The sequence below is a fragment of the Halichoerus grypus genome, chromosome 1 (genome assembly GCF_964656455.1).
Source record: "Halichoerus grypus chromosome 1, mHalGry1.hap1.1, whole genome shotgun sequence".
Classification (NCBI taxonomy): Eukaryota; Metazoa; Chordata; class Mammalia; order Carnivora; family Phocidae; genus Halichoerus; species Halichoerus grypus.
The window spans coordinates 185,762,920-185,785,641 of record NC_135712.1 but is presented as its reverse complement, the minus strand read 5'-3'; the positions used below and the strand labels follow the sequence as shown (position 1 = coordinate 185,785,641).

Genomic DNA, 22,722 nt, shown 5'->3' with positions numbered 1-22,722 from the left:
CTTGAAGTGCACTGAGGTGGTGTGGATTCTTTTAGATGCCAGCATAAATTATATTTTTCAAAAATGTAATTTTCATCAGAAGATGAGTAAACAGAAATTACTCATACTTTTTTGAGCTAATTAAATTGGTTTCAAAGAATGTTAGTGTATGAGCAGAATGAGTCTTAATCTGTGAGAGCCGATAGGCTGGTTCTGGCATAAATGCTGATTCCCATTGTTGACAGCATTTCAGTAGTTGTGACCAGTAATTGCTATCATTTGATTGAATTAATCTACATCACAAAGCAGAGCTTTTGCTGTTTAATAAAGAACACCCTTCCCCTTTTGCCATATGGTTGAAAGTAACAATTTCAGGTATTTTGAATGAGTTATTTTATTTGGCCATTAAGTAACTTTGTTTTTGGATAAAGAAAAAAATGTTCCTCTGTTCTGTCCATTGTGCTGGCTAAATTTGGCCCCTGCATTTTTATAATCTGGGCCTTTTTCTGCTTTGAAACTTTTAGTGATAATCTTTTCAGGATTGCCATTCATCTAAAAGTCCACAAACTAATGATGATTTTTAATAGTATTTGGTGATTCACAAAGCATTGTTGTATGTATTGTCTCATTTCCTGTTCTTAGCAACCCACTGAGTGGATAGTTCTATTCCCAGTTTACAAATAAAACTCCTAGATTAAATTTCTTTCACATGGATAAAATGTACCAGGCCAGCTTTTCTGGCGACTCCTGTCTATTTCTCTTGCATGTAATAAGGATGTATAGAGTTAAAAGAAAATCTAGGGAAGATGTAATGAATTCCACATGTCACAAAACTATCATTAGTGACAGATGTCCTAGCTCAGGTAGAACTTTAAAGTTGGCGTAGAGTAGCTGGGTCAGCATTGTAAACCCATTACCTCAGAGAGAACATTCAGTAATTCGAAGACGTAATGGTAGTAGGTAGATAATCGATTTAGCATAGTTGCTGGATTTCTCTTCAGCCTGTTCTCCTACTCTGTTTTAACCTTAAATCCTAGTAGTCCAAAGCCAAGCTCCTCTTCTTGTTTCAGCCCCATAACATTCTGTAGCTGCTGCTGCTGCTGCTTTTTTTTTTTAACGTGCAGATTTTAACAAATTTATTTTTCAAAAATAAGGTCTGTCATAGTCTGATGGCCCCCAGTCGCGGACGGTAAGGCGAGGTCCATCATCATTCCGTAGCTTCTTTAAAGAGTTGGTTGGCATATTTATTTCTGCAGTCAGTATAAAGATTGAAACTTGTTGCAGAGCCAAACATACTTCACTCTTTTGCTTCTGAGACATATGCCAAGCCTTTCTCCAGCAGTCAGGGCTGAGTCAGGGAAGGGAACTAACCAGAGCAGGCACATCAAAACGTGAATGATATGAAGGTGGACGTTAGTGTAACTCTCAGTGGAAATTTGAAGTTGACCATTTGACCTAAATTTCTTGTCACCAAAAAAAACATGATACAAAATAAATGCAGTGAATTCAGTTTTTCTTTGCCACAAGCGAAACAGTGCTAATTAATTTTTTCATATAACTTCAGTAGTATCAAATAAAGGACCACTTTGTCCCTAGCTAGTATTTTATCTTTTTTCCTCAGTTATATAATAAGCGGTATCTTTAAATGGTGTTATTGGGGTGCCTGGGTGGCTCATATTGTTAAGTCTCTGCCTTCGGCTCACATCATGATCCCAGGGTCCTGGGATCGAACCCCACATTGCGCTCCTGGCTCAGCAGGGAGCCTGCTTCTCCCTCTCCTTCTGCCTCTGCGTCTCCCCCTGCTCATACTCTCTCTCTCTATGTCTCAAATGAATAAAAAATATCTTTTAAAAAAAAGGTTATTTATGCCATTTATAGGAGCAACATTTAAATTTATAGTTATAAAATGTATTGATTTTTCCTCTTAATGAATCTCTGCCTCTATTAATGTGCCTTTCCAATTGCTTAAAAAAATAAATTGGCTGTGATATTATTCATGCTTTTAACAAATATTTATTGAGTACCTAGTGTCAGCTCTAGGCATTGCTCCTACTGAACTACTAAAGCAGTGTCTCTTGCAGCTTACAGTCTGGTTAGGGAGGGTGGAGACAAAATCAAGTAAAATAAGATTACGTCAAGTAGTGATAAATGCTAAGAATATTGTGAGAGAGAATGACCACTGGGGCAAGACCCTTTATGTAAGGCTAGTCAAAGAAAGCTTCTCTGAGGTGTTGATTTTGAAGCTCACTGAGAAAAAGAGCCAGGCTTCTGAAGATGTGGAAGACCGGTGTTGGACACAGAGAAAATAGCAGGTGCAGAGACCCTGAGGTGGAAATGCGCATGGCAGAAAGGCCAGTGAGGAGGTGGAGAAGCAATGTGTAAGGACGTGAGGGGTCTGGGTTAAGGTTCAGAAAAGGGGGGACTACTGGGATCTTCTTGGGGCCACCAAAGGATCAGGATTGGACAGTGCAGGTGATTCGAAGTTGCTGGAGGGTTTTGAGCAGGAAGTGTCCTGATCTGATTGATGGTTGCTCTGTGGAACATAGGGGCAGGAGCAGAATCAGTGAGACCAGTTGGTGAGCTGTTTTGCTCTAGTCCAGTTGAGAGCTGAATCAGGAGAGAAGGCTTACATCGAGATTGTAGCAGAGGCTGGAGAAGCTGAGAGTGTGGCCAGAATTGCAGTCGGCATGGACGGAGAAAGCCAGCAGGGTCTGCTGATGGACAGGGGATTAGCAATATGGGGAAAGAAGGGACAAGGAGTGACTCATGGGGTTTTTGGCTCAGGCAACTGGATGAATTTACCTAGTTTATGGACCCAGGGGAGTTGTTCTTCCAATTTGTGTGGGGGCTTTTTTTTTTTTTTTTTGTAAATGAGGTGTACTGACTGGAATGAAAAGCCTTGATGTATTATATTCAGTCTTTAGGCATTTTCTAAATATTGTAGGGGTTGAAAATAATTATTGCAATGATGCCAAACTTGGGGGTCATTTATTCTTTTTAGTTTGTTGTTGTTTTGTGGAATGGTAGTTACCTAGTCCTAGGTGCCTACCTAGTCCTAAATGCTGGGAAGCAAAAGAGGATGTGCCTGCTTTCCTGGGATTTCTCAGCTTCTCATTCAGCTAACAAAAACATACCAATTCCAAAGCAAAAACACAGGCATTTTGATGTTTTTTTCATTATTAACATAGTAATATACATTGTAAAAGAAAAATAAATACAAAAGAGGAGGATGAATATGAAATCAGAATGAATAAAGCTCCTCCATGTTACTTTTCAGGGCTGCAGTTTGGCATATACCCTTGGAAGCTTTCTAGACCCTGCACAAAGACCTATTTGGCTGCATATTTCTTGTTCCCTCATTCACATTAACATTGGATATGTTATAAATTTACTTTTAACTTAATAACCTATCTTATTTTTTCATGTGAATTCATACTACGCCACTTCTTTTTAAAGACTGCCTATTATTCCACTTTATTAGTGTATTTAAATGAATTTCACCAGTCCTCTATTGGTAGACATGTAGTTTCTCAGTATTGCATTATGACAGGCAGTGCTTTAAAGAACATTCTTCTTTGGGAATGTCTGTCATTTATTTCAGAGTATTGATTCTCCATATGGAGGCTGGTCAGAGCTGCCTTCCAGCTTAGTATTACTGTGATTTAATGAACTACTTCAACAGTTCTGATTTGCATCACCGGAATAAGGCAGTGAAAATGTGGGTTTCTAGCAGCATTAATCAATCAGTAAATAAATACCGTTTATCCACCAGTGCTTTTCTTGACCTGTCTACTATATATAGAAATCATCGGGATGGCTGTGCTTCAGATTTTAAAGGGGGATATTTCAGTATATAAAGCCGCATTTTAGTTATATTTGCTAAAAGATGTTTTTCCTGAGTCACTTCACAAGACTAATGTGTATGTTTACTGGTTACGATACACAGACACCTGCTATTCCAACCCTGTTCAGCTGTGGTCTTACATATGACCAGAAGAGGGAGTTTTTTTGCTTCTTTATGCATGTAACACCTCCTACCTGGCTGGAATAATTCCGCCCATGCATGTGCTAGTCCAAGCCCATAAAACAAACTGGTTTGAGGCAAGGGAGCAGTGGCTAAACTTAGCTCTTGGCTTCCTCATTTCACATTGTGTATATAGAAATCCCAGTCTTTAGGTTTACTTCTACGTTTTGTTATTAAGACAACAGTTCTCAGATTGAACTTCAAAGAAATTTTATACCTTTTCCTCTTGTGTGTTTGAAAGCTTAAAAAAAAAGAGAGAGAGATCAGGGAAGGTAATTATCTCAGTTTTAAAAGTTAAGATACAAGCAGTAAGCCCCTAATCACACATGTTAAGAGTTCCTGATCTATAGTCTCCTAGAGTCAGAAATAAACTCTGGAGTGAAATTTGTTTATTGCTTCTTATGCTTGATATTTTCAAAAGATTGTTAGAATTTCTAATACTGAAGATTTGTAGTGAGCTTTAGAATGTTAAAATACTGTTTCGCCAGAGTGGCTAATAGGCCTTTTTTCTATGTGATTCTTAGTGTGTTCAGTTGTGCTACTTGAATCTCAGTCTGCTTAGCCAAACAAATGAAATGGGAGCCCTAATCAGGATATGCTTGTTTGATGTAATACCAGAATGTAATGCTGTCTAAATTTTTCTTCAGCTCCTTTCACATTGCATTTTTTAAGAACAAAAATTTGTTAAATTAGTTTATGGATTTTTTGAATGATGCATGAATATATTAAATATATAAACATCATATATTTTTATATATATACATAATCTCAAATACGCTGTTTCACTTCAGCCTCCTTTTTTCTTATTTCATTGGCTCTTTCTCCCTACTCACTGTCTCCAACTGTTAACAGTCTTCTCTTTCTGTACACCATCTATGTAACTTGATACAGTGTAGTACATAACTTAGTTTACATACTTCTATATTTTTTCTCATACTAATAAATCTATATGAACACATATAATCCTATGTTTTATTAGTAGGGACTTTTGATCATAGTTTTATGAAAAATGGATTCTATTACGCACACTTCTGCTTCTTTTCTACTCAGCAGTACCACATGGGAATTCATTCACAGGCCAGGATAACGCTAATCCCCCCTTTTTAATGGTTGCTTACTATTCTAAGGTGTGGCTGGGCAGTAGCTTTCTCCTCGAAGTCCTCTTGTCTGTGGACATCACACTTATTTCCTGCTTTTTGCCTCCATGAACAAAGCTACAGTAGCCCTCCTGCTACAAACGTCCTTAACTACTGGTGGCTTTGCTTCTGTGGGATTAGAGTCTCAGGAAGGGAATCCTGGGTCAGAAAGGATATTGATAGGCATTGTTAATAGCTGCTACTAGATTGTTTTCCACAAAGGCTGTTAATACTTTATATCTACTAGGCATGTATGAAAGTATCACCATCAGGAGTAGGTGTTTTATTTATCTTTCTAAAATTCAGTTTCTTTTGCTAAAGCATCTTAAAGTGTTTTATACACACACACACACACACACACACACACGATTGATTGTAATTTGACTTTGAACCAAGTCTCTGAAACAAGCACAAACTTTTTTTACCAGTGTTAGCACGTATCTTCTGAATTTGAGTAATATGGAATGATATGAGGCAAAGAGATCTTTCAAAATGAGCAATGATTTAAAAAAAATATTCATTTAAGCAATCATAGGCAATTTTCTTGGCATCTGTGGGAAATTTCTATTCATCCTGCTTGGAATTTACCTTAGGAGAGAAATCTAGGTCTGCTAGGCTGGGATTCCTCTCTGCAAAATGTATAGGCTCCTAGAAGATAACAGCAGGACCGATGATTTTAATCTGTTGTCAGTTTTATTTCTGATCTCATTATCCCCCTTGCATTTGGTGTGATTGGTCACCTTTTAACAGTGTTCACTTTGTGTATCAAATAATGACTGGACTGAGGTCAGACTGTGGTTAACACAAAGCCTCTGTAAATCAGGCCATGAGGTTATACTTACTTTATTGGCCTGCCTTTGAACAACTAGAACTGTTGAAAGGGGATACACACATGAAGTGTGGCCGAGCCCTGAAGAGCCATCCACCAAAAGATCAGATGATGCCAGCCCGAAGAAGGCTGCTGCATGATTAGCCCCCAACGTGAATTATCCCCATTTCTACTTCATCTCCCACCTCTCCTAATCCGGCGCGAGTACCTAATGAGCACTGGGTAACAGCATAGCAACATTCTTTGGTGAAGCTAATCTGATTCTGGATAGCAGGCTTCCAGGCCCACAGCTGAATGAATCGCTTGGTATTTCCAAGTTTGAAAATACTTTCTCCCCCTTTAAGTGTTCCTTGGCAGCAGGTGAGGAATGTTAAAGCTCCTGTAAGTGCCAATTAAGGCCAATTATAACTTGCCCAGCCTGCTGAGACACTGAAGTGGAGTCAGCGGAGACTTGCGCTCCTGTGAACCAGAGCACTGACTACCACCAGTGACATAGCACAGTCTTCCCCCCGCCGCGGCCGGCAACATGTTGGGGGCCCTGCTGAACGCCGAATGACACTGGCCGGCCTCTCCAGGATTTGATTTAGGAAATCCCAAGATTTGCTGGGGACGTCACTAATTTCGGCAGTAGGCACCTCTTTGTCCTCTTCCCCCTTTCTTTGAAATGATGTCCACCATCTAACTTCTCCTTGATTCCACTCATAAGAGCTAACCCGTATGGGGCACTGAAGAGGTGCCAGGCTCCACATTATGTGCATGACCTCCTTACTCCTCGCCGCAACCCAGCGGGAGGAGGCGGTCTTAGCACTTCCCAGGAGAGGACGCAGACCCTGAGGGACAGAAGGCTCTTGGCCTGGACTAGGCCGCATGACTGGAAGTGATGAGACTGCAGCGGGCTGGTTGCCCCCTCAGCCCAGGCCCTGGAGGCGCTGCCCTTCCTGGCGGCTGCTGGTATACTCCTTTGCTGGGAGCAGGCCCATTCACCGAAGAATTTTTGTCAGCTCAGGACTCCCTTTGTGCACCAGAATAAAACTGATGAATGCACACCATCCACAACACAGCCGATACCTGCAATTTTTGGTCTGTAAGGCATGGATGTTATTCTATTAAAATGGTATTTTAGTCTGCAGTCTTTTTTTAGTCTGTAGTCTTTGAATTTTTTTTTCATAGGAAAAATGAAATGTGACCATGTCCCCAGACCTAGACACTTAAATATGAGCTATCATTGGGAAACTTAGTATCAAAATAAACTTCATTTAGATAGGATATCTGGAGCTGGTTTGTAGAAAACAGTAAGAATGCTGTCTGAGCAGAACAAAGTGGTATTTAAGTATTTGCTTAAACATTTTACTCGGGGCATTCAGGGAGGAGAATGTGTGTGTTTAAAAATTTAAAGCTTTATGCCCATTTTTTTTGTATTTGTATATATTCTTATTGTACAAAATTATATTTTCCTGACTTACACTGTCATTCATCCCTTTTTGGTTATAGATCTTAAAAATAAGTTTGAATTGCTTCTCTCTTGTTTATGCAATTGACCCTTGAAAAACATGGATTTGAGCTGTGCAGATTTTATCCATTTATCCGCAGAGCTTTTTCAGTAAATACAGTACTGTAAATGTATTTTCTTTTCCTTATAATTTTCTTAATAACATTTTCTTTTCCCTGCTCATTTTAAGACTACAGTGTGTAATATGTATGACATAGAAAATATGTGTTAATTAGCTTTATGTTAACAGTAATGCTTCTCATCAGTAGGATGCTTTTCGTAGTTAAGTTTTTGGGGAATCAAAAGGTAGACAGATTTTTCCACTGTGGGGTGTAGGGGGTCAGTTCCCCTAACCCCCACATTGTTCAAGGGTCAGCTGTTTGTGAAATTAAATATAGATGTGTATTTGTAGCAATTAAGAATGTTTGCTGAAATCCACCCTAGTTTTCATCAGAATTAGAGATAAGATTTGGTTCTGAGAACTCATGGATTGACTGGGGTTTGTAAGGATTTTTTCCCCCTTTGCCCTACCGCCATCTACAAAAGGGAACATTAGAAAGTCAAGTCAAGAATTTGTGCTGGGAGAACAGCGAGGACTCTGGGGTCTGGCCTGACAGGTGCAGTGATGTGGAACTGAGGCTTAGTCTGAGAAAGGGCGTCTTATCTCAGTTTTGTCCTGTGGCCATGACATCAAGGAGACTCCTCAGCTGCCCCTTGGGGGGGGTGGGTGGGTGCAGTGAACAATGCTAAGACCTGTTGCAATCAGGTAGGATAGCAGTGGAATTTTTTCTTCTAGCTTAAGAAGACCTTTGGTGAATTAACCTAAACTTCTTATTTTTGCTAAACTTTTGGAAGATTTTTCTCATCCTGGGCTTCTGAGACCTGCTGTTGCCCCTTACCTGGTGTTCTGGCATCTTCTAGGGATGACCATAGTTTTGCATTGTTTGAATGTGACTGTAAGAAGTCTGGGGGGAAAAAAAAGTAGGTTTCAGAAAACCCTCTGGATCTTAATATTGCTGCCTTGGGTAGGATCTGAATGATTGCCATGAAATTAAAGCAGTGTGGCTACTATTCTTTTGTTTTAGAGTAAATTTAGAATTTGTGTCTGGTCTAGTAGAAACCATTTCCTACGACTCATGACTCTTTCCCACCCCTTCCAAGCCAAATCTTTTCCACACATGTAATTCATGACTTCTAGCCAAATATTCTCTATGGGGTGATGGGATTCTGTAGAGGAATTTCCCCCCTCCTTTTGACATTTAAAAGTGTTCATTCTGAACTATCAGGCATCCGAGTCTATTTATGTGTGCAGCCTTTATCATCATAAAACTCAGATCAGTTGGCCATTTTTTTTCCATGTCTATTTGACCGTAAGATTTGGGGATTGAGAATGGGGGGTGGGGGGTAGCTTTGTGGGGAGTATGATAGGGCTGAGATAGGGAAACAGACCAGGAAGACACTTTATAAAGAGCCATCAGTGAGAGAAGTTTTTGGATTAAAAGTATAAAAGGTCCCAGCTTTAGTCAGTCATGTAATGATTGAACACCAAACTCTGGACGATCAGGTATATATTCTTCTGACATAAGATGTATTTTACAAAAATGCACAGAAAATTGGTTAAGATTTTTGTTACTGGATTTAGGAAGGAAAAGTAAGCTTCAGTATGACAAATTTTAATTATTTTTAAGTATAGATCATGGGGACATAAAATGTTGAGAGAGGCTGCTGATTTTTATAGAAATGCATTAACTTTAAAACTTCTAGGTCTATGGAGGCTTAACATGTAGGCTGTATAATGAATCATGTAAGTTTTCTAATATACCTGGATGCAGCAGCATCCATTTCAAGGTATTCAGAAAAATCAGAGTGTGAGAAAATTCACAGTTTAGCAGGTTAAATTCATAAGTTCCATCTTCCCCAGTTTTGGCAAGTTGCCTCTCAAGTAGAAGGATTAATTTACACCAGCCAGGACGCCTTGTATGACCATATTAGATGAAATTAGACTCCACCCCTTGTTTTCTGTTGATCTGCCAGGACCTTTGTAATTCAAGTGCTTTTTACAGTAGTAGCAAATGTTACATAAGACCAAACATGGAGCATATTTGGAGTTGGTGGGCAGACCCAAGTCATGATGCAAGCTTGCAGTAGCAAGTGTGCAGTGAAGCACAACCAGATTATGTGAATGGAAGGTGACAAGAAGCCTCTCCAGAACAGCCCTTCCTCCGCACGAGGGCTGAAAGCTGCACTGGGTAAGTTTTCCGAGGCAGTTTCCAGAGGCTGGGCTTGGCTCGGGGCCCAGTTGTGGATGAGCTTGCGGGAGGTGGGTTAGGTCTTTGCTATCGTTACATGGAAGAGCTCGTGCAGGCCTCTTTCCTCCTGGCGTTTGGCCTTCTCTGCCAGCAGGCCCTGAGCTGTACGGTGCTCAAGTCGTGGAGGGAGTGAGCTCTGCAGAGCTAGTGGATCAGAGTGGGTAATCGCAACAAGGGGGATTAGCTGCCGCAAGCCGTTCACAGGAGCCATTCTGAAATGTCATTTGAGTGGTCTGGACAAAGTTCAAACGCAGACAGGAGTCTAGTTTGTTATTAACTCCAACAAAATGCTGAGGTTTGCACCAAACAGTTCCCGTATCTCAAAACAGGGAAAGCATTAGTTAAGCCGCTCTCTAAAAATGGAGGAACGCTGTGACACGCTTTAACTGTTTGTTTTTTATCTCACTTGTGGTAAGTGAGGTTTTGTGACAGGCAGTTCATAGTGTTTCCTGTAGAATGTGTTTGAAAGCTGTTTTGTCAGATACTTCAAATCCACAGCAAAGTTTCAAGCAGAACACTGTGTCAAGAGGAGAAACAACTTCAAAATACAAACAGTAGCCCTGGAAAGTCATTCAGTAACTTAAAGTGAGTGTATAAAAATTTAATTACATACTGACTGCCAGAAAGAATGATTTTTTTCGGTTGTGTTATCAAGGGTAGCCAGTGCAGCTCAGCTGGTTGTGTTTGGCTGTGTTGGGAGTCTGTTCCCAAAGTTGCCCTGTCTCCTGCTTCTGTGGGTGAGCAGGGCGTGAGGTGACAGTGGCGTTCTTGACTTGTCCCTGGAGTCACATTTCATGGCTTCTGCAGTAATGAGCTTGACCGGATGATTTTAATTGAGGTTGAAATTTAGCTACCAGTTTGAAGGGCTGTAAATATAGACAGATTTTAAACCTTTAATCAAATTGCTATTAATTCCCTAAAATTTATTTTTTTTTTAAAACTCTCTCGTCAGGCAGTTTTAGTTTTGCTGTTTGTGGTTTCGTTTTTGAACATTGCTTTTGATGTTCATTAGGTGATAGCTCCAGCCTGAAGGTGGGGCAGATACTGTTTCTCTTTAAAAAAAAAAAAAAAAATGTGTGCTACAGATTCATTGAACACATTGGCATTGTTAAGTAATAAATCACCCATTCCTATTAAACAGAGTGCTTAATGAAGGCTTTGGGGGCTGTGTTCTGAGTTTGAGGTTTTTGTCATTCCCGTGTTCACTGTTTGCTTCCCTCCCCCATTCAGAATAAAGTGAAATTAAAAGGATACAAAATTAGTGGGGAATAGCAATAAGGATGTGACTTAGACTCAGTGTAGCTCTTGATGGCAGATGGTGCTGTCATTCCATTGCACCTTGGACTTGCTACTCCTTTTTGGCCTGGGAAGACAGTGTTCCCTGTGGGGATTCGTGCGTAGCAGTTTTCATTTTAAAAAAACAAAACAAAAACAATGAAAATTTAAATTTAAATTTACCAGGTTCCTTTAATTCAGTCTCTTCCTACACGCACGTGTGCACGGGTGTGTGTGTATGTGTGTAAAATTTGGATTGGAGTGGGAAAGGCATACTTTGTTTTTTTTTAAATTCCCTTTTTGCATTTTGATGATAGCCTTGTATCTTTCATTTGGGACATAGGCCCAAAATGTGATTACGGAGAAGCTTGGGTAAGGACTGAGTATGTTGATGATTGAACTGCACTTGGTATATAACAAATTGGAACACTAAACTTGGAATGATAAGTCACCGAACTGTAGGATGCTTCGTTCCCTAACCAGTGAAGGATTAAACCAGAAGTAGCTGGAGACTGGTCGATTTTTGGTTTTGCCTCTTTTTTCTTCTCACATGTTGATACCTGAGGAATGCAGATTTTTCAAGGCATTGATAACTGCGAGAGAGAGAGAGAGAGAGAGAGAGAGAGAGAGAGGGAGAGGGAGAGGGAGAGGGAGAGGGAGAGGGAGAGAGGAGCGAATCTGGGGGAAATGCTGTGCATCACTCGGTGAGATCATGTTTGTTTCAGGCAGGGTGATGGCTTGCTGTACTCTGCCAGCATCCTTTGGGTAACACTGTGCTTCCTGAGGACGGCAGAGCGAGGTCCTTAGGACTGTTAGCAGCGTAGAAGTGTCAGCCAGCATGTCATTTGTGGCACGCCAGCCTGTAGTCAGAAACGGTGGCAGCAGAACTAGAGTTTGGTGGCTGTATTTTGCTCAAGGCAGCAGCAGCCTTTTCCCCAAAGGTACTTTCACTAAAAACATCTGTGCATGCCTGTTCGAGATCATGATGATAACCCTCAGCTCTGAGTCTGCACCTTGAACACAGTCGCAGAAGCATAGGAAGGGCCCCCATCGGGAAATGAACTGGTCATTTAGACCATTCACTGTCCCTTAAAACAAGCTGTCTTATGACAGTGATTATGAAGAAATGATGTTATACTCACAGCCAAGGTGATCTCCTGTGATAACCATTCAGTGCCTCCTCTTTTTCTCTTTCATTTCATCTCCTCTAACAAAGTACTTGACTTTTTAAAAAAGTCATTGTAACAGTGTTTGCAGAGAGCTACAAGTTAAGATGGCAGGGGAGGAGTACCCCCAGATACTCAGTTAAGTTTTTCATATTTCTCACACACTTGAAAGCAGAGTACAGAAAGAACAGTCCCTCCCCATGGGAGGAATTCCTGGCAAGAGGATTATTTGAAGTTGCCATATTTCTGCTCCCTTCTTAGCAACATTATTTACAATCCATTCACGCCTGTCCCTTCCCCCACTGGAGTCGGAGTTGTTCTCCCTTGTAATCTGCCCTTTGTGATCTGTTCTCTTTCATGCAGCTAGTGTGAATGGGGATGCTGCAAGTGCGCACCCTGCCCAGAGACGGGGAAATGCCAAGAGACCCGGCATACTTTAGTGGGGCTTTTATTTCCGTCATAAAGCACTGACTTGAAGAGCTTGATAATTTGATGATAGACCTTTGGTGAAAAGTTGTTTCAAGTGGCCCAAGTGCTGTAAATGACTCTCTTTTCTGCACTTTCCCCTTATGTTTTAATTTAAAAGCACCTCTGCATTAGGGGGAGGAGAAATGCATTTGGCAGAAGTCGCAGTTGGAGACTAATTTGTTAGGGCAGCCAGTGTTGAAATCATCCTTTTCAATTAAATCTCTCTAGTGGAAATGATGCTGAGTGCTTTGTGGTAAAGACTTTTTCTTCCTCCCTGTTTTTCAGTGCCGTTTGTAACCCACCTAAGCATGCTTTTCTGAGGCTGCCTCCCAGCTCCAGTTTTGGCTAATTGTCCTTTGAGGCACTGCCTGTCAGAGGTCAGCTCTGGATTCCCCAACCTGAGGTTTGAATATTCCAGGGATAGTCTTATGGATTGGCTGTTTTTTTTAGCTGTGGACTACACTAGGCTCTCTCTGGAGTAGTCTAATCGAGTGTCTGGGGATCCTAAAGAAGTTGGATCAAAGAAAAAGCAGATTGAGAATTAAAGAGAATATGCGAGGACAGAAAGTGGGGTAAGACCGTGTTTGCGGGTCAGACACATGAGCGTGCCTTTAGACAAGAAGAAAACTTACAGGGAAAAGTTGACTGTGAAAGTAGTGAGAAGACATCATTAAATGCTTCATGTTCACATGCAGTGATTTCATGTCCACACTGTGAATTTAGATAGGATGCCATGTATTTTTTTTAATAGTTATTAGGAACAAAATAGATAACTACTGTGTCAAACACAAAGTCATGGTTTCACCGATAATGCTTAGGAGAATGCTAAATTACATATGCCTAGTCAGCTGCTGAATTTTGAAAAGTATAGTAAGAAGATCATAATCTAGATAATGTATAGAAATGACGCAAGATCTGGAATGGGATTCAGCTTTGAATGTCAAAAGTCTAGGGAAAACCCTGATGTGGATGGAGCAAAGGAGATGTGCAAGGAAGATGCTCTGAGAGTTGAAAAATGTTTATGTAGTCTTGATTTATAGTTCCTTGATCTTGGATGTTTTTTAAAGGGTCATTCTTAGAAAGACGGCTGATGCCAATTGACACCTCCACGAATCGTGTTTGGCAACTTGAAAGTGAAGTATGATAGTTTGGGTTAATTGGGAGCTGGATAATAAGCACATTAGCGTTATTTTTCAACCTGGATGTTAAAATAAACAATTTAATAAGTTTTGTGAAGGGCCTGCTTAATGAATGATCCTAAGTTTCCAAACTGAGCCTTTTGTTACATGCAGTTATTACTTGCTATACCTGGCCAAACGATCCATACATGTGCATTTAACATTTTATAGCCATGTTACAACCTTGATTTTTTTTTTTTTTTAAGATTTTATTTATTTATTTGACAGAGAGAGAGAACACAAGTAGGCAGAGCATCAGGCAGAGAGAGAGGGAGAAGCAGGCTCCCCGCTGGGCAGGGAGCCCGATGCAGGGCTCGATCCCAGGACCCTGGGATCATGACCTGAGCCGAAGGCAGACGTTTAACCGACTGAACCACTCAGGCGCCCCTACAACCTTGATTATTAAAAAATCCTTGCTTTCAAAGGGAGCAGTTGTAGAGTATTAGTGGGATGGGGCTGTCAGAGACCCCATGAAATCATACATTCCTTGAAGTGTGTGGATTGGTATTTTTCATAAGGCCTTTCTGTACAGAGTACACACTCTTTGTGACCTTATCTGACCAAATCTATCCAAAAGTGTCGGTTTCATTTAGAGAAAAATTTGTGAGTTTTAGGAATCATTTCTTCAATAATTGGCCTAAAATTTCCACCTTTGGATCTATAAAGCTGAATTTGAGACTTGATCTTCACTTTATTCCATTCCATTCACCTGCAGTTCTTTCTGAGTGACTCATTTCTGTCAGAAAAATGAGCCAACTTTTTATTGATAAAATAGCTTGAATGAGCGTTCTTTTTGGTTGGTGTAAATTTACTCATTTTTAAATGAATTTTAAAAGTTGTTCCTCTGAGCTTTTAGGAGAAGAGCTTAGTCTCTTCCTGGACTGACATATGCACTAGATATGCAGCCTACACCTGTCCCCCACCGGAGAAGATAACTTAAAGTGGGTTAGGTTTATTAGTAAGTGATTTCTGCCTCCTTCGATAAGCAGCACACCTTTCTCACAGAAGTCTGTAACTGGCATTAGCTGAATTAACAGGGGCGTTTGTCTTGGTGCCTGCTGAGTTCCCAGTGCCTGGTCTATAATCGTCCCTGCACTGCGGGGTCTACAACTCTCCATCGTTTAATCCCCAATAGCCCTGCAGGGTAGGCATGACAGATGAAGAGGCTGCCAGGGTGGGTGGAATCAGGTTACTGTCCAGCGATACCCATCTGGTAAGTGGCAGAGCAAGGCTTTGAACCCATCTGTCTCTTGATTCCAAAGTTCTTGCCCTTTCAGGGAATCTACAAAAAAAGGATTCTTTATTTGGATTCTATTCAGGCTGGTGGTTACTTAGCCCATATCAAGACTGTGCCTGACAGCCCTGAGCCCCTGCTGGAAAGGCGACCATGACCTACCAGAGACCAGAGAGTGACAAGAAGCATGCATTGTATTGGTCCAGAGTCGGGGGGGGCCAGCCTAATCCTATAGAACAGGTATTTGCTGCCCCTCCTGATGGTTCTTAGTAAAACAGGCTCATCTGGGAACTTGGTAAAATGTTCTTTTTAGCCAGAAAGACCGCCCTGCCTGATAACTTTCTATCAAAATTTACTCTTCAAACCATCTCTGATGGCTTAAAACTCTCCTGAGCAAAAAAGAATAAAGCTACACTGGCTGACATGCATAGCTAATCTTTAGGATAGCAACTTGCAAAATGGAAAGATGAAATCCACAAGAACCTGGGTTTCCCTTAAACGGATTCTGGATCCTTATCCTGAGTTCACTAAAATTGTGTCTCGACCATGTGTGTTTAGCCTCTGCAGCCTTTTGTTCTGGCAGTTAGCCTCTTTTTGCTGAGCACCTGGGAAGATGGGTTTCCTACTGTTTTATGTCCCAACCCTCACTGTCACCCCTCTCTTCTGCCTGCCTTTGGACCACATATTATGGCTTGCTAATAACACCACATAAGAGCAGGTGGATTATAGTGTGGTCCAGCCTGGGTGCTAGAGTCAACCTGCCTGGGATTGTATCCCAACTGTGCCTCTTAACTAGTTGGGTGATGTTGGGCAACTATCATGAGTCCTTTAAAGCCTTGGCTTCCTTATCTGGAAGTGGGGATCATAACAGTATCTGCTTTGTACAAAGATGGTCAGGACTGAATGAGATAACCTCTGTAAATTACACAGCATGGTGCCTGACACGTGGTTTCTGCCCAGTAAACAGTGGCTACTATTGTTGATGTTGCTGAAGGTGAGACTTCTAATCAGTCAGTTGTTTGAGTTATAAAACATTAATAAAAGAGCCCTGAGCAAAAATAAGTTTGTGAAGTGGTCCTAGTAGCTCTTAGGTGCTGTTGCCTGCTCTTACGTGATGACCACTGAGAATGGGACCAATTGACTCCTTGCTCATAAACAGTAATATGCCTTGCTGTAGTTTGGCATGTGTGAGACTGAGGCTAGCGCACCACAGGAAATGCCCCTGTTTTTTTAAAGTATAATCAAGTAAACCATAGTTATTGTAGAAAAATAAAACAATATACAAAATTTTTCAAAAAATAGACACTAATCCCAGGGAAAACTGCTTAAAATTTGACATACATCCTTGTAGACTTTTTTTTTTTTTCCAGCATGAATGGTTTGAAGTTACAATTTGCTTTGACAGCCTTTTAGGTTTGTGTCCTAACTTTGACACTTGTGCATATAAATTATTTTTAGTTATTTTCAAAACAGTATTTATTTATGACTTAAAAATATCTAATGATTTGCTTTGAACTCCTATTTGGTTTGTACCTGGGTGTCAACACGTACATACATATATTTTTAAACCTCTGCATGAATCCCAGATTGCAAGCTCAGTATACTTGGTTGCTTTCCATTTTGGAAGACTTAAAGAGAGCTGTCCTCTACCTTACCCTTCCCAATATCCTACCATTGCCTTCAGTGGTAGCACACGTTCAAGCCACAGGGGGAAAAAGCCCAATGCATCTATCTCTTGTATGCTGGCACATGGTCTCTTTCTCTCTCCTTCCCCTCTCCCTCTTTACCTGTACCTCTTTCTCCACATCTGTCTGTCTGCCCTGTTTAGCCCAAACCCCCAATACCACTTCCGCCGCTCTCCCCCTGCCCCTGGCCTCCACTCACCCATGCCTGTCGATTGGTCTGGGTCTCTGCTCTGTGTTTCCCTGTATCTATATTTGTCTATCTGTTGGTCTGCCTGATTATCTCTCCCTCTTGCTGGAGCCATTCAAAGTGCCTTCCTCATTCAGGGACAACCGAGTGTGCTTTCTCTGAGCTGGTGCCAGACCCTGGAGAGAGGAGTGCTTTGAAAACTCAGCTTGGACTCCTTACCAAACCACACTGCAGTTAAGCTTAGCATCTGGCCACCAGTTTGCCCACTTAATATAAGGTCCCTAACCCTACCCATAACTTGCCCATTTCTCTTTTGATCTAGGAACACTTTTTTTTTTTTTTTTTTAAGCTGGAAGCCCAGTTTAAAATCTTATGGAAAATAAAGGCCCACAGTGAAAGGATGAGGAGAGTCCAACTCAGCTGTAATTAAATTTGTTTTTTCCTCTTTGCTTTCTCGCAGAGGGTAAGCCAGATACCGCCCTTTCCAGAGAATATGTTACCAGACCATGAGGTGAAGGAACAGCTTAATTCAGCAGCATGACAAGGATTTGAGCTGGCACTTTTCAGCCAGAATCTGTTACACGCGTACTCACACACACATCACACTAGTCTGTTTCAAGTTTTAGTGAATGAAAGAAATTCACATGATAGATTGCCATTCTTAGTTTCTAAATAGCTTTTATTATTGAAGTAGAAAATACAATTTTTTTGAAATGTTATTGATATATCAGCTGACTTCTAATGTTAGGAAGCTTTGATGCTTGATTTTTCTAGTGCAAAATCCCATATCAAGAGTTAATAGACTAGAAAAGAAGTGTTAGCTGAAGAAAATGGCAGCAATGGACTATGATGGGAGCAGAGAATTAAAAGGACAAGCTTGAAGTTACAGTCAGTTCTGCTGTCACAGCACGCATTCCTAAGGAATTACTGTGTCGTGCAAAATTGTGTAATACAACCTACATGAGACTCACTGGGAAGATGGGATTATGGGCACAATACTCAAAACTTTATTAGTGATACAAAACAGATAGGAACCTAACAAAAATGGTAGCACAGTTTTACATGGATTAAATGGTTAAGAGTAGGTAAATAGAAGAAAACGACCTGACATTTGCTTCTGGAAGTAGGTGTTGGAAGGGCTGCGGCTTATGAGCCCTTGTGAAGTAGTGGACAGAGGTTATCTGAAATTGAGGGAAAGTTGTAGCACCGGTTGTGCATGGGTACGGCTCCTCACATCCATGGTGGCCTGGGGTGGATGGTGGGTGTTTGGGGGGAGGGGTGTGTTTTGTGTACGCCCACGTGGCTCGGTTTAGCCAGGTGTAATTTTCTGCATTGACATAGTGCTCTTTGCAGATGAAATCTTGCAAAAGCAAGTGCAATATTTCATTATGCTCAATTCGTTCCTTAGTGTATCAGTGACTTTAAAATAAATTTACTTTCTCAAAACAAGCATTACAACCAAAACTGTATTGAATTAGATTAAGAATTTTATTTACATCATTTGATTATCAAGAGAAAATGTATCACGTTTACTCTAAGACACTTGCTTGAGAATTCTGATCCCCAGAGAACAGTAAAAATAGTATACTTTGTTAAAGTAAAGTTGTAGTTGGGGTTTTTCTCCCTCTTCCTAGCAGAAACATGGTATCCCTTTAGTACGCTTCTACCGGAAGTGTACAAGATTGCTGTGGATGAACTTGGAGGAATATTTTAATATTTATTTTAACATATGTCAGAAAATGTATATAACAAGCTTATCAAAACCTATTTTGTAGATACTGTTGTTTGGAGAAATAGCTCTCAATTGAGGGTGGTACTGTGCTTCACATTGGATGATGTAAAAATGGATTGGAAGGTAGTTTCAGGTTGCCCCTGGCAGAGGGACACTGCTGGTGATTAAGGGATAGGGGGCAAGACCTCTAATCATCCTGAAATCCTGTACAAGAATTGTTCTGTCTGAAACACCAGTGATGCCCCCCTGAGAGAGACTGGTTAATCTTGGCTGAGGAGGAGGATGGAACAGTAGAGTTGATCATTTAAATAAAAATGTTGAGTAAAAAAGAGCATTTTATGTGGCTTTGGTAAGAATGATGAAAATAGTTTGCAGTTGATGGAAGTCTGGAAAGCACTGGTTGAGAACAGGTAGTAGCAGTGAGCTTTACTTACTAGACCTCGATACAGAGAGCCATGGCCCAGGCGGTGTTCTCAGTGCTCTACAAATGTTAACTTACTCGGCCATGTCTAATGGTTCTGGAGCATTAGCCTAGTATGAGGAAGGCTCTCAACCTTGACTGCACTGGAATCACACAGGGGCGCTTATAAAAGTCTGGATGCCCAGACCACATCCCATACCAGTTAAATCAGAATCTCGGAGGCTGGGACTCGGTATTTTTTAAGCCCATTATGTTACGCCAGTGTGTGGCCAGGGTTGAAAACCATTGGTCTAGGGCCATTTGACAGTCACTCCTCCTCCTCACAAGAAAAGCTGTACCGATAGTTGCAAATGTTAATGGAAGGTCTGCTCTGTGCCATGCCTCAGAGGGGCAGAGATGACCCAGACAGGAAGCTTCACCAACCAAGGGAGGAGGCAGAACTGGAAACCGATTTTTACAGTTCTGGCTGACAAGTGCTGGTGCTTGGAAGGATCTTCAAACAGTGTTTGGGGATCACAGAGGAGAGAGAAACTAAATTAGAAGGGGGGGACGACGACCTCTCGGGTGCCAAATTTGGAAAATTATTAAACTTAAGTTATTTTAATTTTCCCTCCCATACACACAACTTTCATTAGAGGGAAAAAAAAAATCAACAGGCACTTAAAAATCACTATCAGTTTAGCCATCCTAACTTGGTTGTGGCCCTTGTGTGGTCCAGTTGGACGTTGGAATTTTGTCTGTAAAATAGGTTCTTAAGTACTGCATAAAGCGTCATTGAACTAATGGCCTCCTGGGAATAAGTCATCTCAGCTTCCCAGAGAGCCTCAGGACTGGTATAAATGACCTTTAGAAATAAACCATTTGTGTGATGCTTATAATCATTGATTCTAGTTTGCTTAATTTTTAAAATATTCATATAGCTTCTGTATTGTGATAAGTAAATATTGGATCCCATGTATTTTAAAACGTAGAGTTAAGCCATGTGTCATTTTAAATTGCAAGTTTAATTGAGGACACTCACTAAGCTACCATCATAAGGTACTTAAGTAGATAAAGTTACTAAATAATTTACTTGTTTCAGATAGTAGCATTCTTCAACAGCTCTCAATTTATTTAGTATGGATTGCCTTATGCCGAGAAAACCTGATTCTCCAGTGGGTAGACTTATTTTCAGTTAAACCCTGTGTAGTCTGTATTTAACCATGAATTACTTCCTGGTTTAAAAAACAGGCGTAGCTATTTGTGGTATTTTTGTCTTGCGCCTTTGGCATCTTAGTGGTGTGAACCAGAGCTATGCCATCTGTAGTTGAGTGAGATTATTAAAAAAAAAAAAGGAAGGGAGGGAAGTGATTCACTGGAAAATTGCAGAACAGATTCTTAAAGAATGATAAGATAACCCTAGAAACATTCTTATTTGGTGTCATATGCTGGTGGGTAGTGACAAAAAAAAAAAAAGGTACAACTTGTTTCTTAACATTTTGCAATTCTGAAAATTGGAAAGATACTATGCTAGCAAGGAAGAAAGAAATCCATGCAGTGTCAATTAGTACAACTCTGCAGATGAATGAATAATTTGCCTCTCCAACTGCAAGTTGGAGTGAGGTTCATTTCTAGCCTGCAAAACCAAATATTCTCAGGTTTAGAATGGCTGTTTAATTTCCTAATGGCTATCTATGTATGATAAACCGCTTTATGCTGAGATGTTTCCGAAGCAGAAGGACCAGTTCCTAGAATCCTAAATAAGTCTGTGGGGCCTAGATAAGCCATTTCTGAAAGCTGCTGAGTTAAATATATTTTCACTTAGTGACGCATATTTGAACCTAAATGTGTTGATTTCAGGGGACTCTTCCAGGATTCCATTGGACACTTGCCTGAAACCGTGTCTTTTTTTTTTTTCTTCCTGTTTTCCTTTTCAGAAAGAAGACATAGCTCGTCCAGCAAGCCTTCTTCGGCCGTTCCTCCCACTTCAGTATTTTCCTTCTTCCCTTCTCTGTCCAAAAGCAAAGGAGGCAGCGGGAGCGGAAGCAGCCGCTCTTCCGGTGGAGGTGTCCTAAGCGCATCCTCATTAAGTTCCAAGTTGCTGAAATCACCCAAAGAGAAATTCCAGCTCAGGGGGAACACCAGGCCAATGCATCCCATTCAGCAAAGTAGAGTCCCCCATGGTAGAATGTGAGTATGGCCATCCAAGAGCGTTCTCAAAGCTTCCCAGCTGCAAGTGGAGCTGTGTACCCCAGTGGCATCTGAGAGTGCTGTGGATAATGGGGGAGAGAGGCTGCTGGTGGTGGGGGGGAAGCAAATAGATGTTGCTTCTTTTTGTCTCCCTATCCTATTTGGGGAGGCTTTACAGAATAGTAATAGTAAGGTTAATAATACTGATACTTTATTGTGGGCCAGCTATGGAAACTTGGCTCTCTTTGTGTCCTGTCATTTGATTATCACAACAATCCTATGAAGCAGGTCTTGTTGTTATCCCCATTTTGCAGATAAGGAGAAGGAAACATAATAAGGTCGAGGAGCGTTAGCCAAGGAGCACTCCCGTCAGACAGGCCTGGGTTCACACGCCCCTTCTGTCACTTCCTAACTGCAGGGCTTTGAGCGAGGCACCGTTTCTCTCTCAGTGTGAGAATAACAGCCACAGTGCAGAGTTCCTGGGAGGAGTAGAATTAACATGGTAGCGTCAAGCACCTGGCCTAGTGTCTGGCCCACAGGAGACAGTAAATGAATGGACACTGGTGCTTCTGCTGCTGCCGTTGATAACAGTGGGAATAAAAAGGTGAGGTGATTCCTAGATGCTGTGCCAGGATTTTCTGGAACTTGCAGAGCAATAGGGAAACAATGCTTCCTCCCCCACAGTCTTGGGTTCCCATCACAGTAGTGACAGGGGAAGACTGGAAGAAGTTCCCACTGCCAGGCAAGGCTTTGGCACGTTTGTACAGTGGGTCTGGAGGCTGCCAGGCTCCTTGTGGTCATGTGAGGGAGCAGCCCAAGCGCTCCGCAGAAACCTATCATGGCAGCCCTCGGCCCTGGTGGTGGGTGGCTTTTCCCTGGCCTGCCTCCCTTTTGGAGGGTATGCCCCACATCTCCGTCCCAAGGTCTGATAACCTGGTTAATCTCAGGGCAGCGTCTCACACCTGCTACTGCTCGAGGACCTTGCCAGCTGGGAGAGGCCATGGCTTCTTGCAGCGCCTCTGCTGCTGTCGGGCTCTTCCAGTACAGCTGTTCGGTGCTGTTTGTCCTGGTTGCTGAGCCCCCAGCCTCTGCTCATCTGTCAGGAGTACAAGTACGGCAAGCTTGGCTTCCGTTCCTGGACCTGTCTGAAAGCCAAAGAAAATGCCAGTGCTGTGCATAAGTCACTTGCCAGCTTAGCAGCTGCTGGAGCACTGACTTCACTGAACAAAGTTTACAAAACCTCATCAATCCACATCTTCTTTATTTGGACAGAGCTGGGCTTTAGAGGCGGACCAGGCCGACTGTTAGCTTTGTACCAACATTTGCTACCCGAATGATAACGTGAGATTCCCAGAAAACGCAGTTCTTTATTAGTGGCCCAGGTGTTCGGGGCTCCCCAGCTGTGTGCCAGACACTGGACTTCCGCGCTCTTATTATAGAA

General features: G+C 41.5%; 1 protein-coding gene across 2 annotated transcripts in view; it reads left to right on the top strand.

The window, feature by feature from the left end:
• Window positions 1-22,722, top strand: part of ATXN7 (ataxin 7) — a 91,102-nt gene that overhangs the window by 47,940 nt on the left and 20,440 nt on the right. Inside the window, exons 1-2 of one of the 2 annotated variants that reach the window (XM_036117111.2) lie at window positions 9,531-9,706; window positions 21,029-21,281. In XM_036117111.2, the coding sequence (XP_035973004.1) occupies window positions 9,640-9,706; window positions 21,029-21,281 (320 nt within the window). In that variant the 5' untranslated portion in view covers window positions 9,531-9,639. Of the gene's footprint in view, window positions 1-9,530; window positions 9,707-21,028; window positions 21,282-22,722 lie in introns of those variants that run through there. The other variant, XM_036117110.2, reaches the window with a different exon arrangement.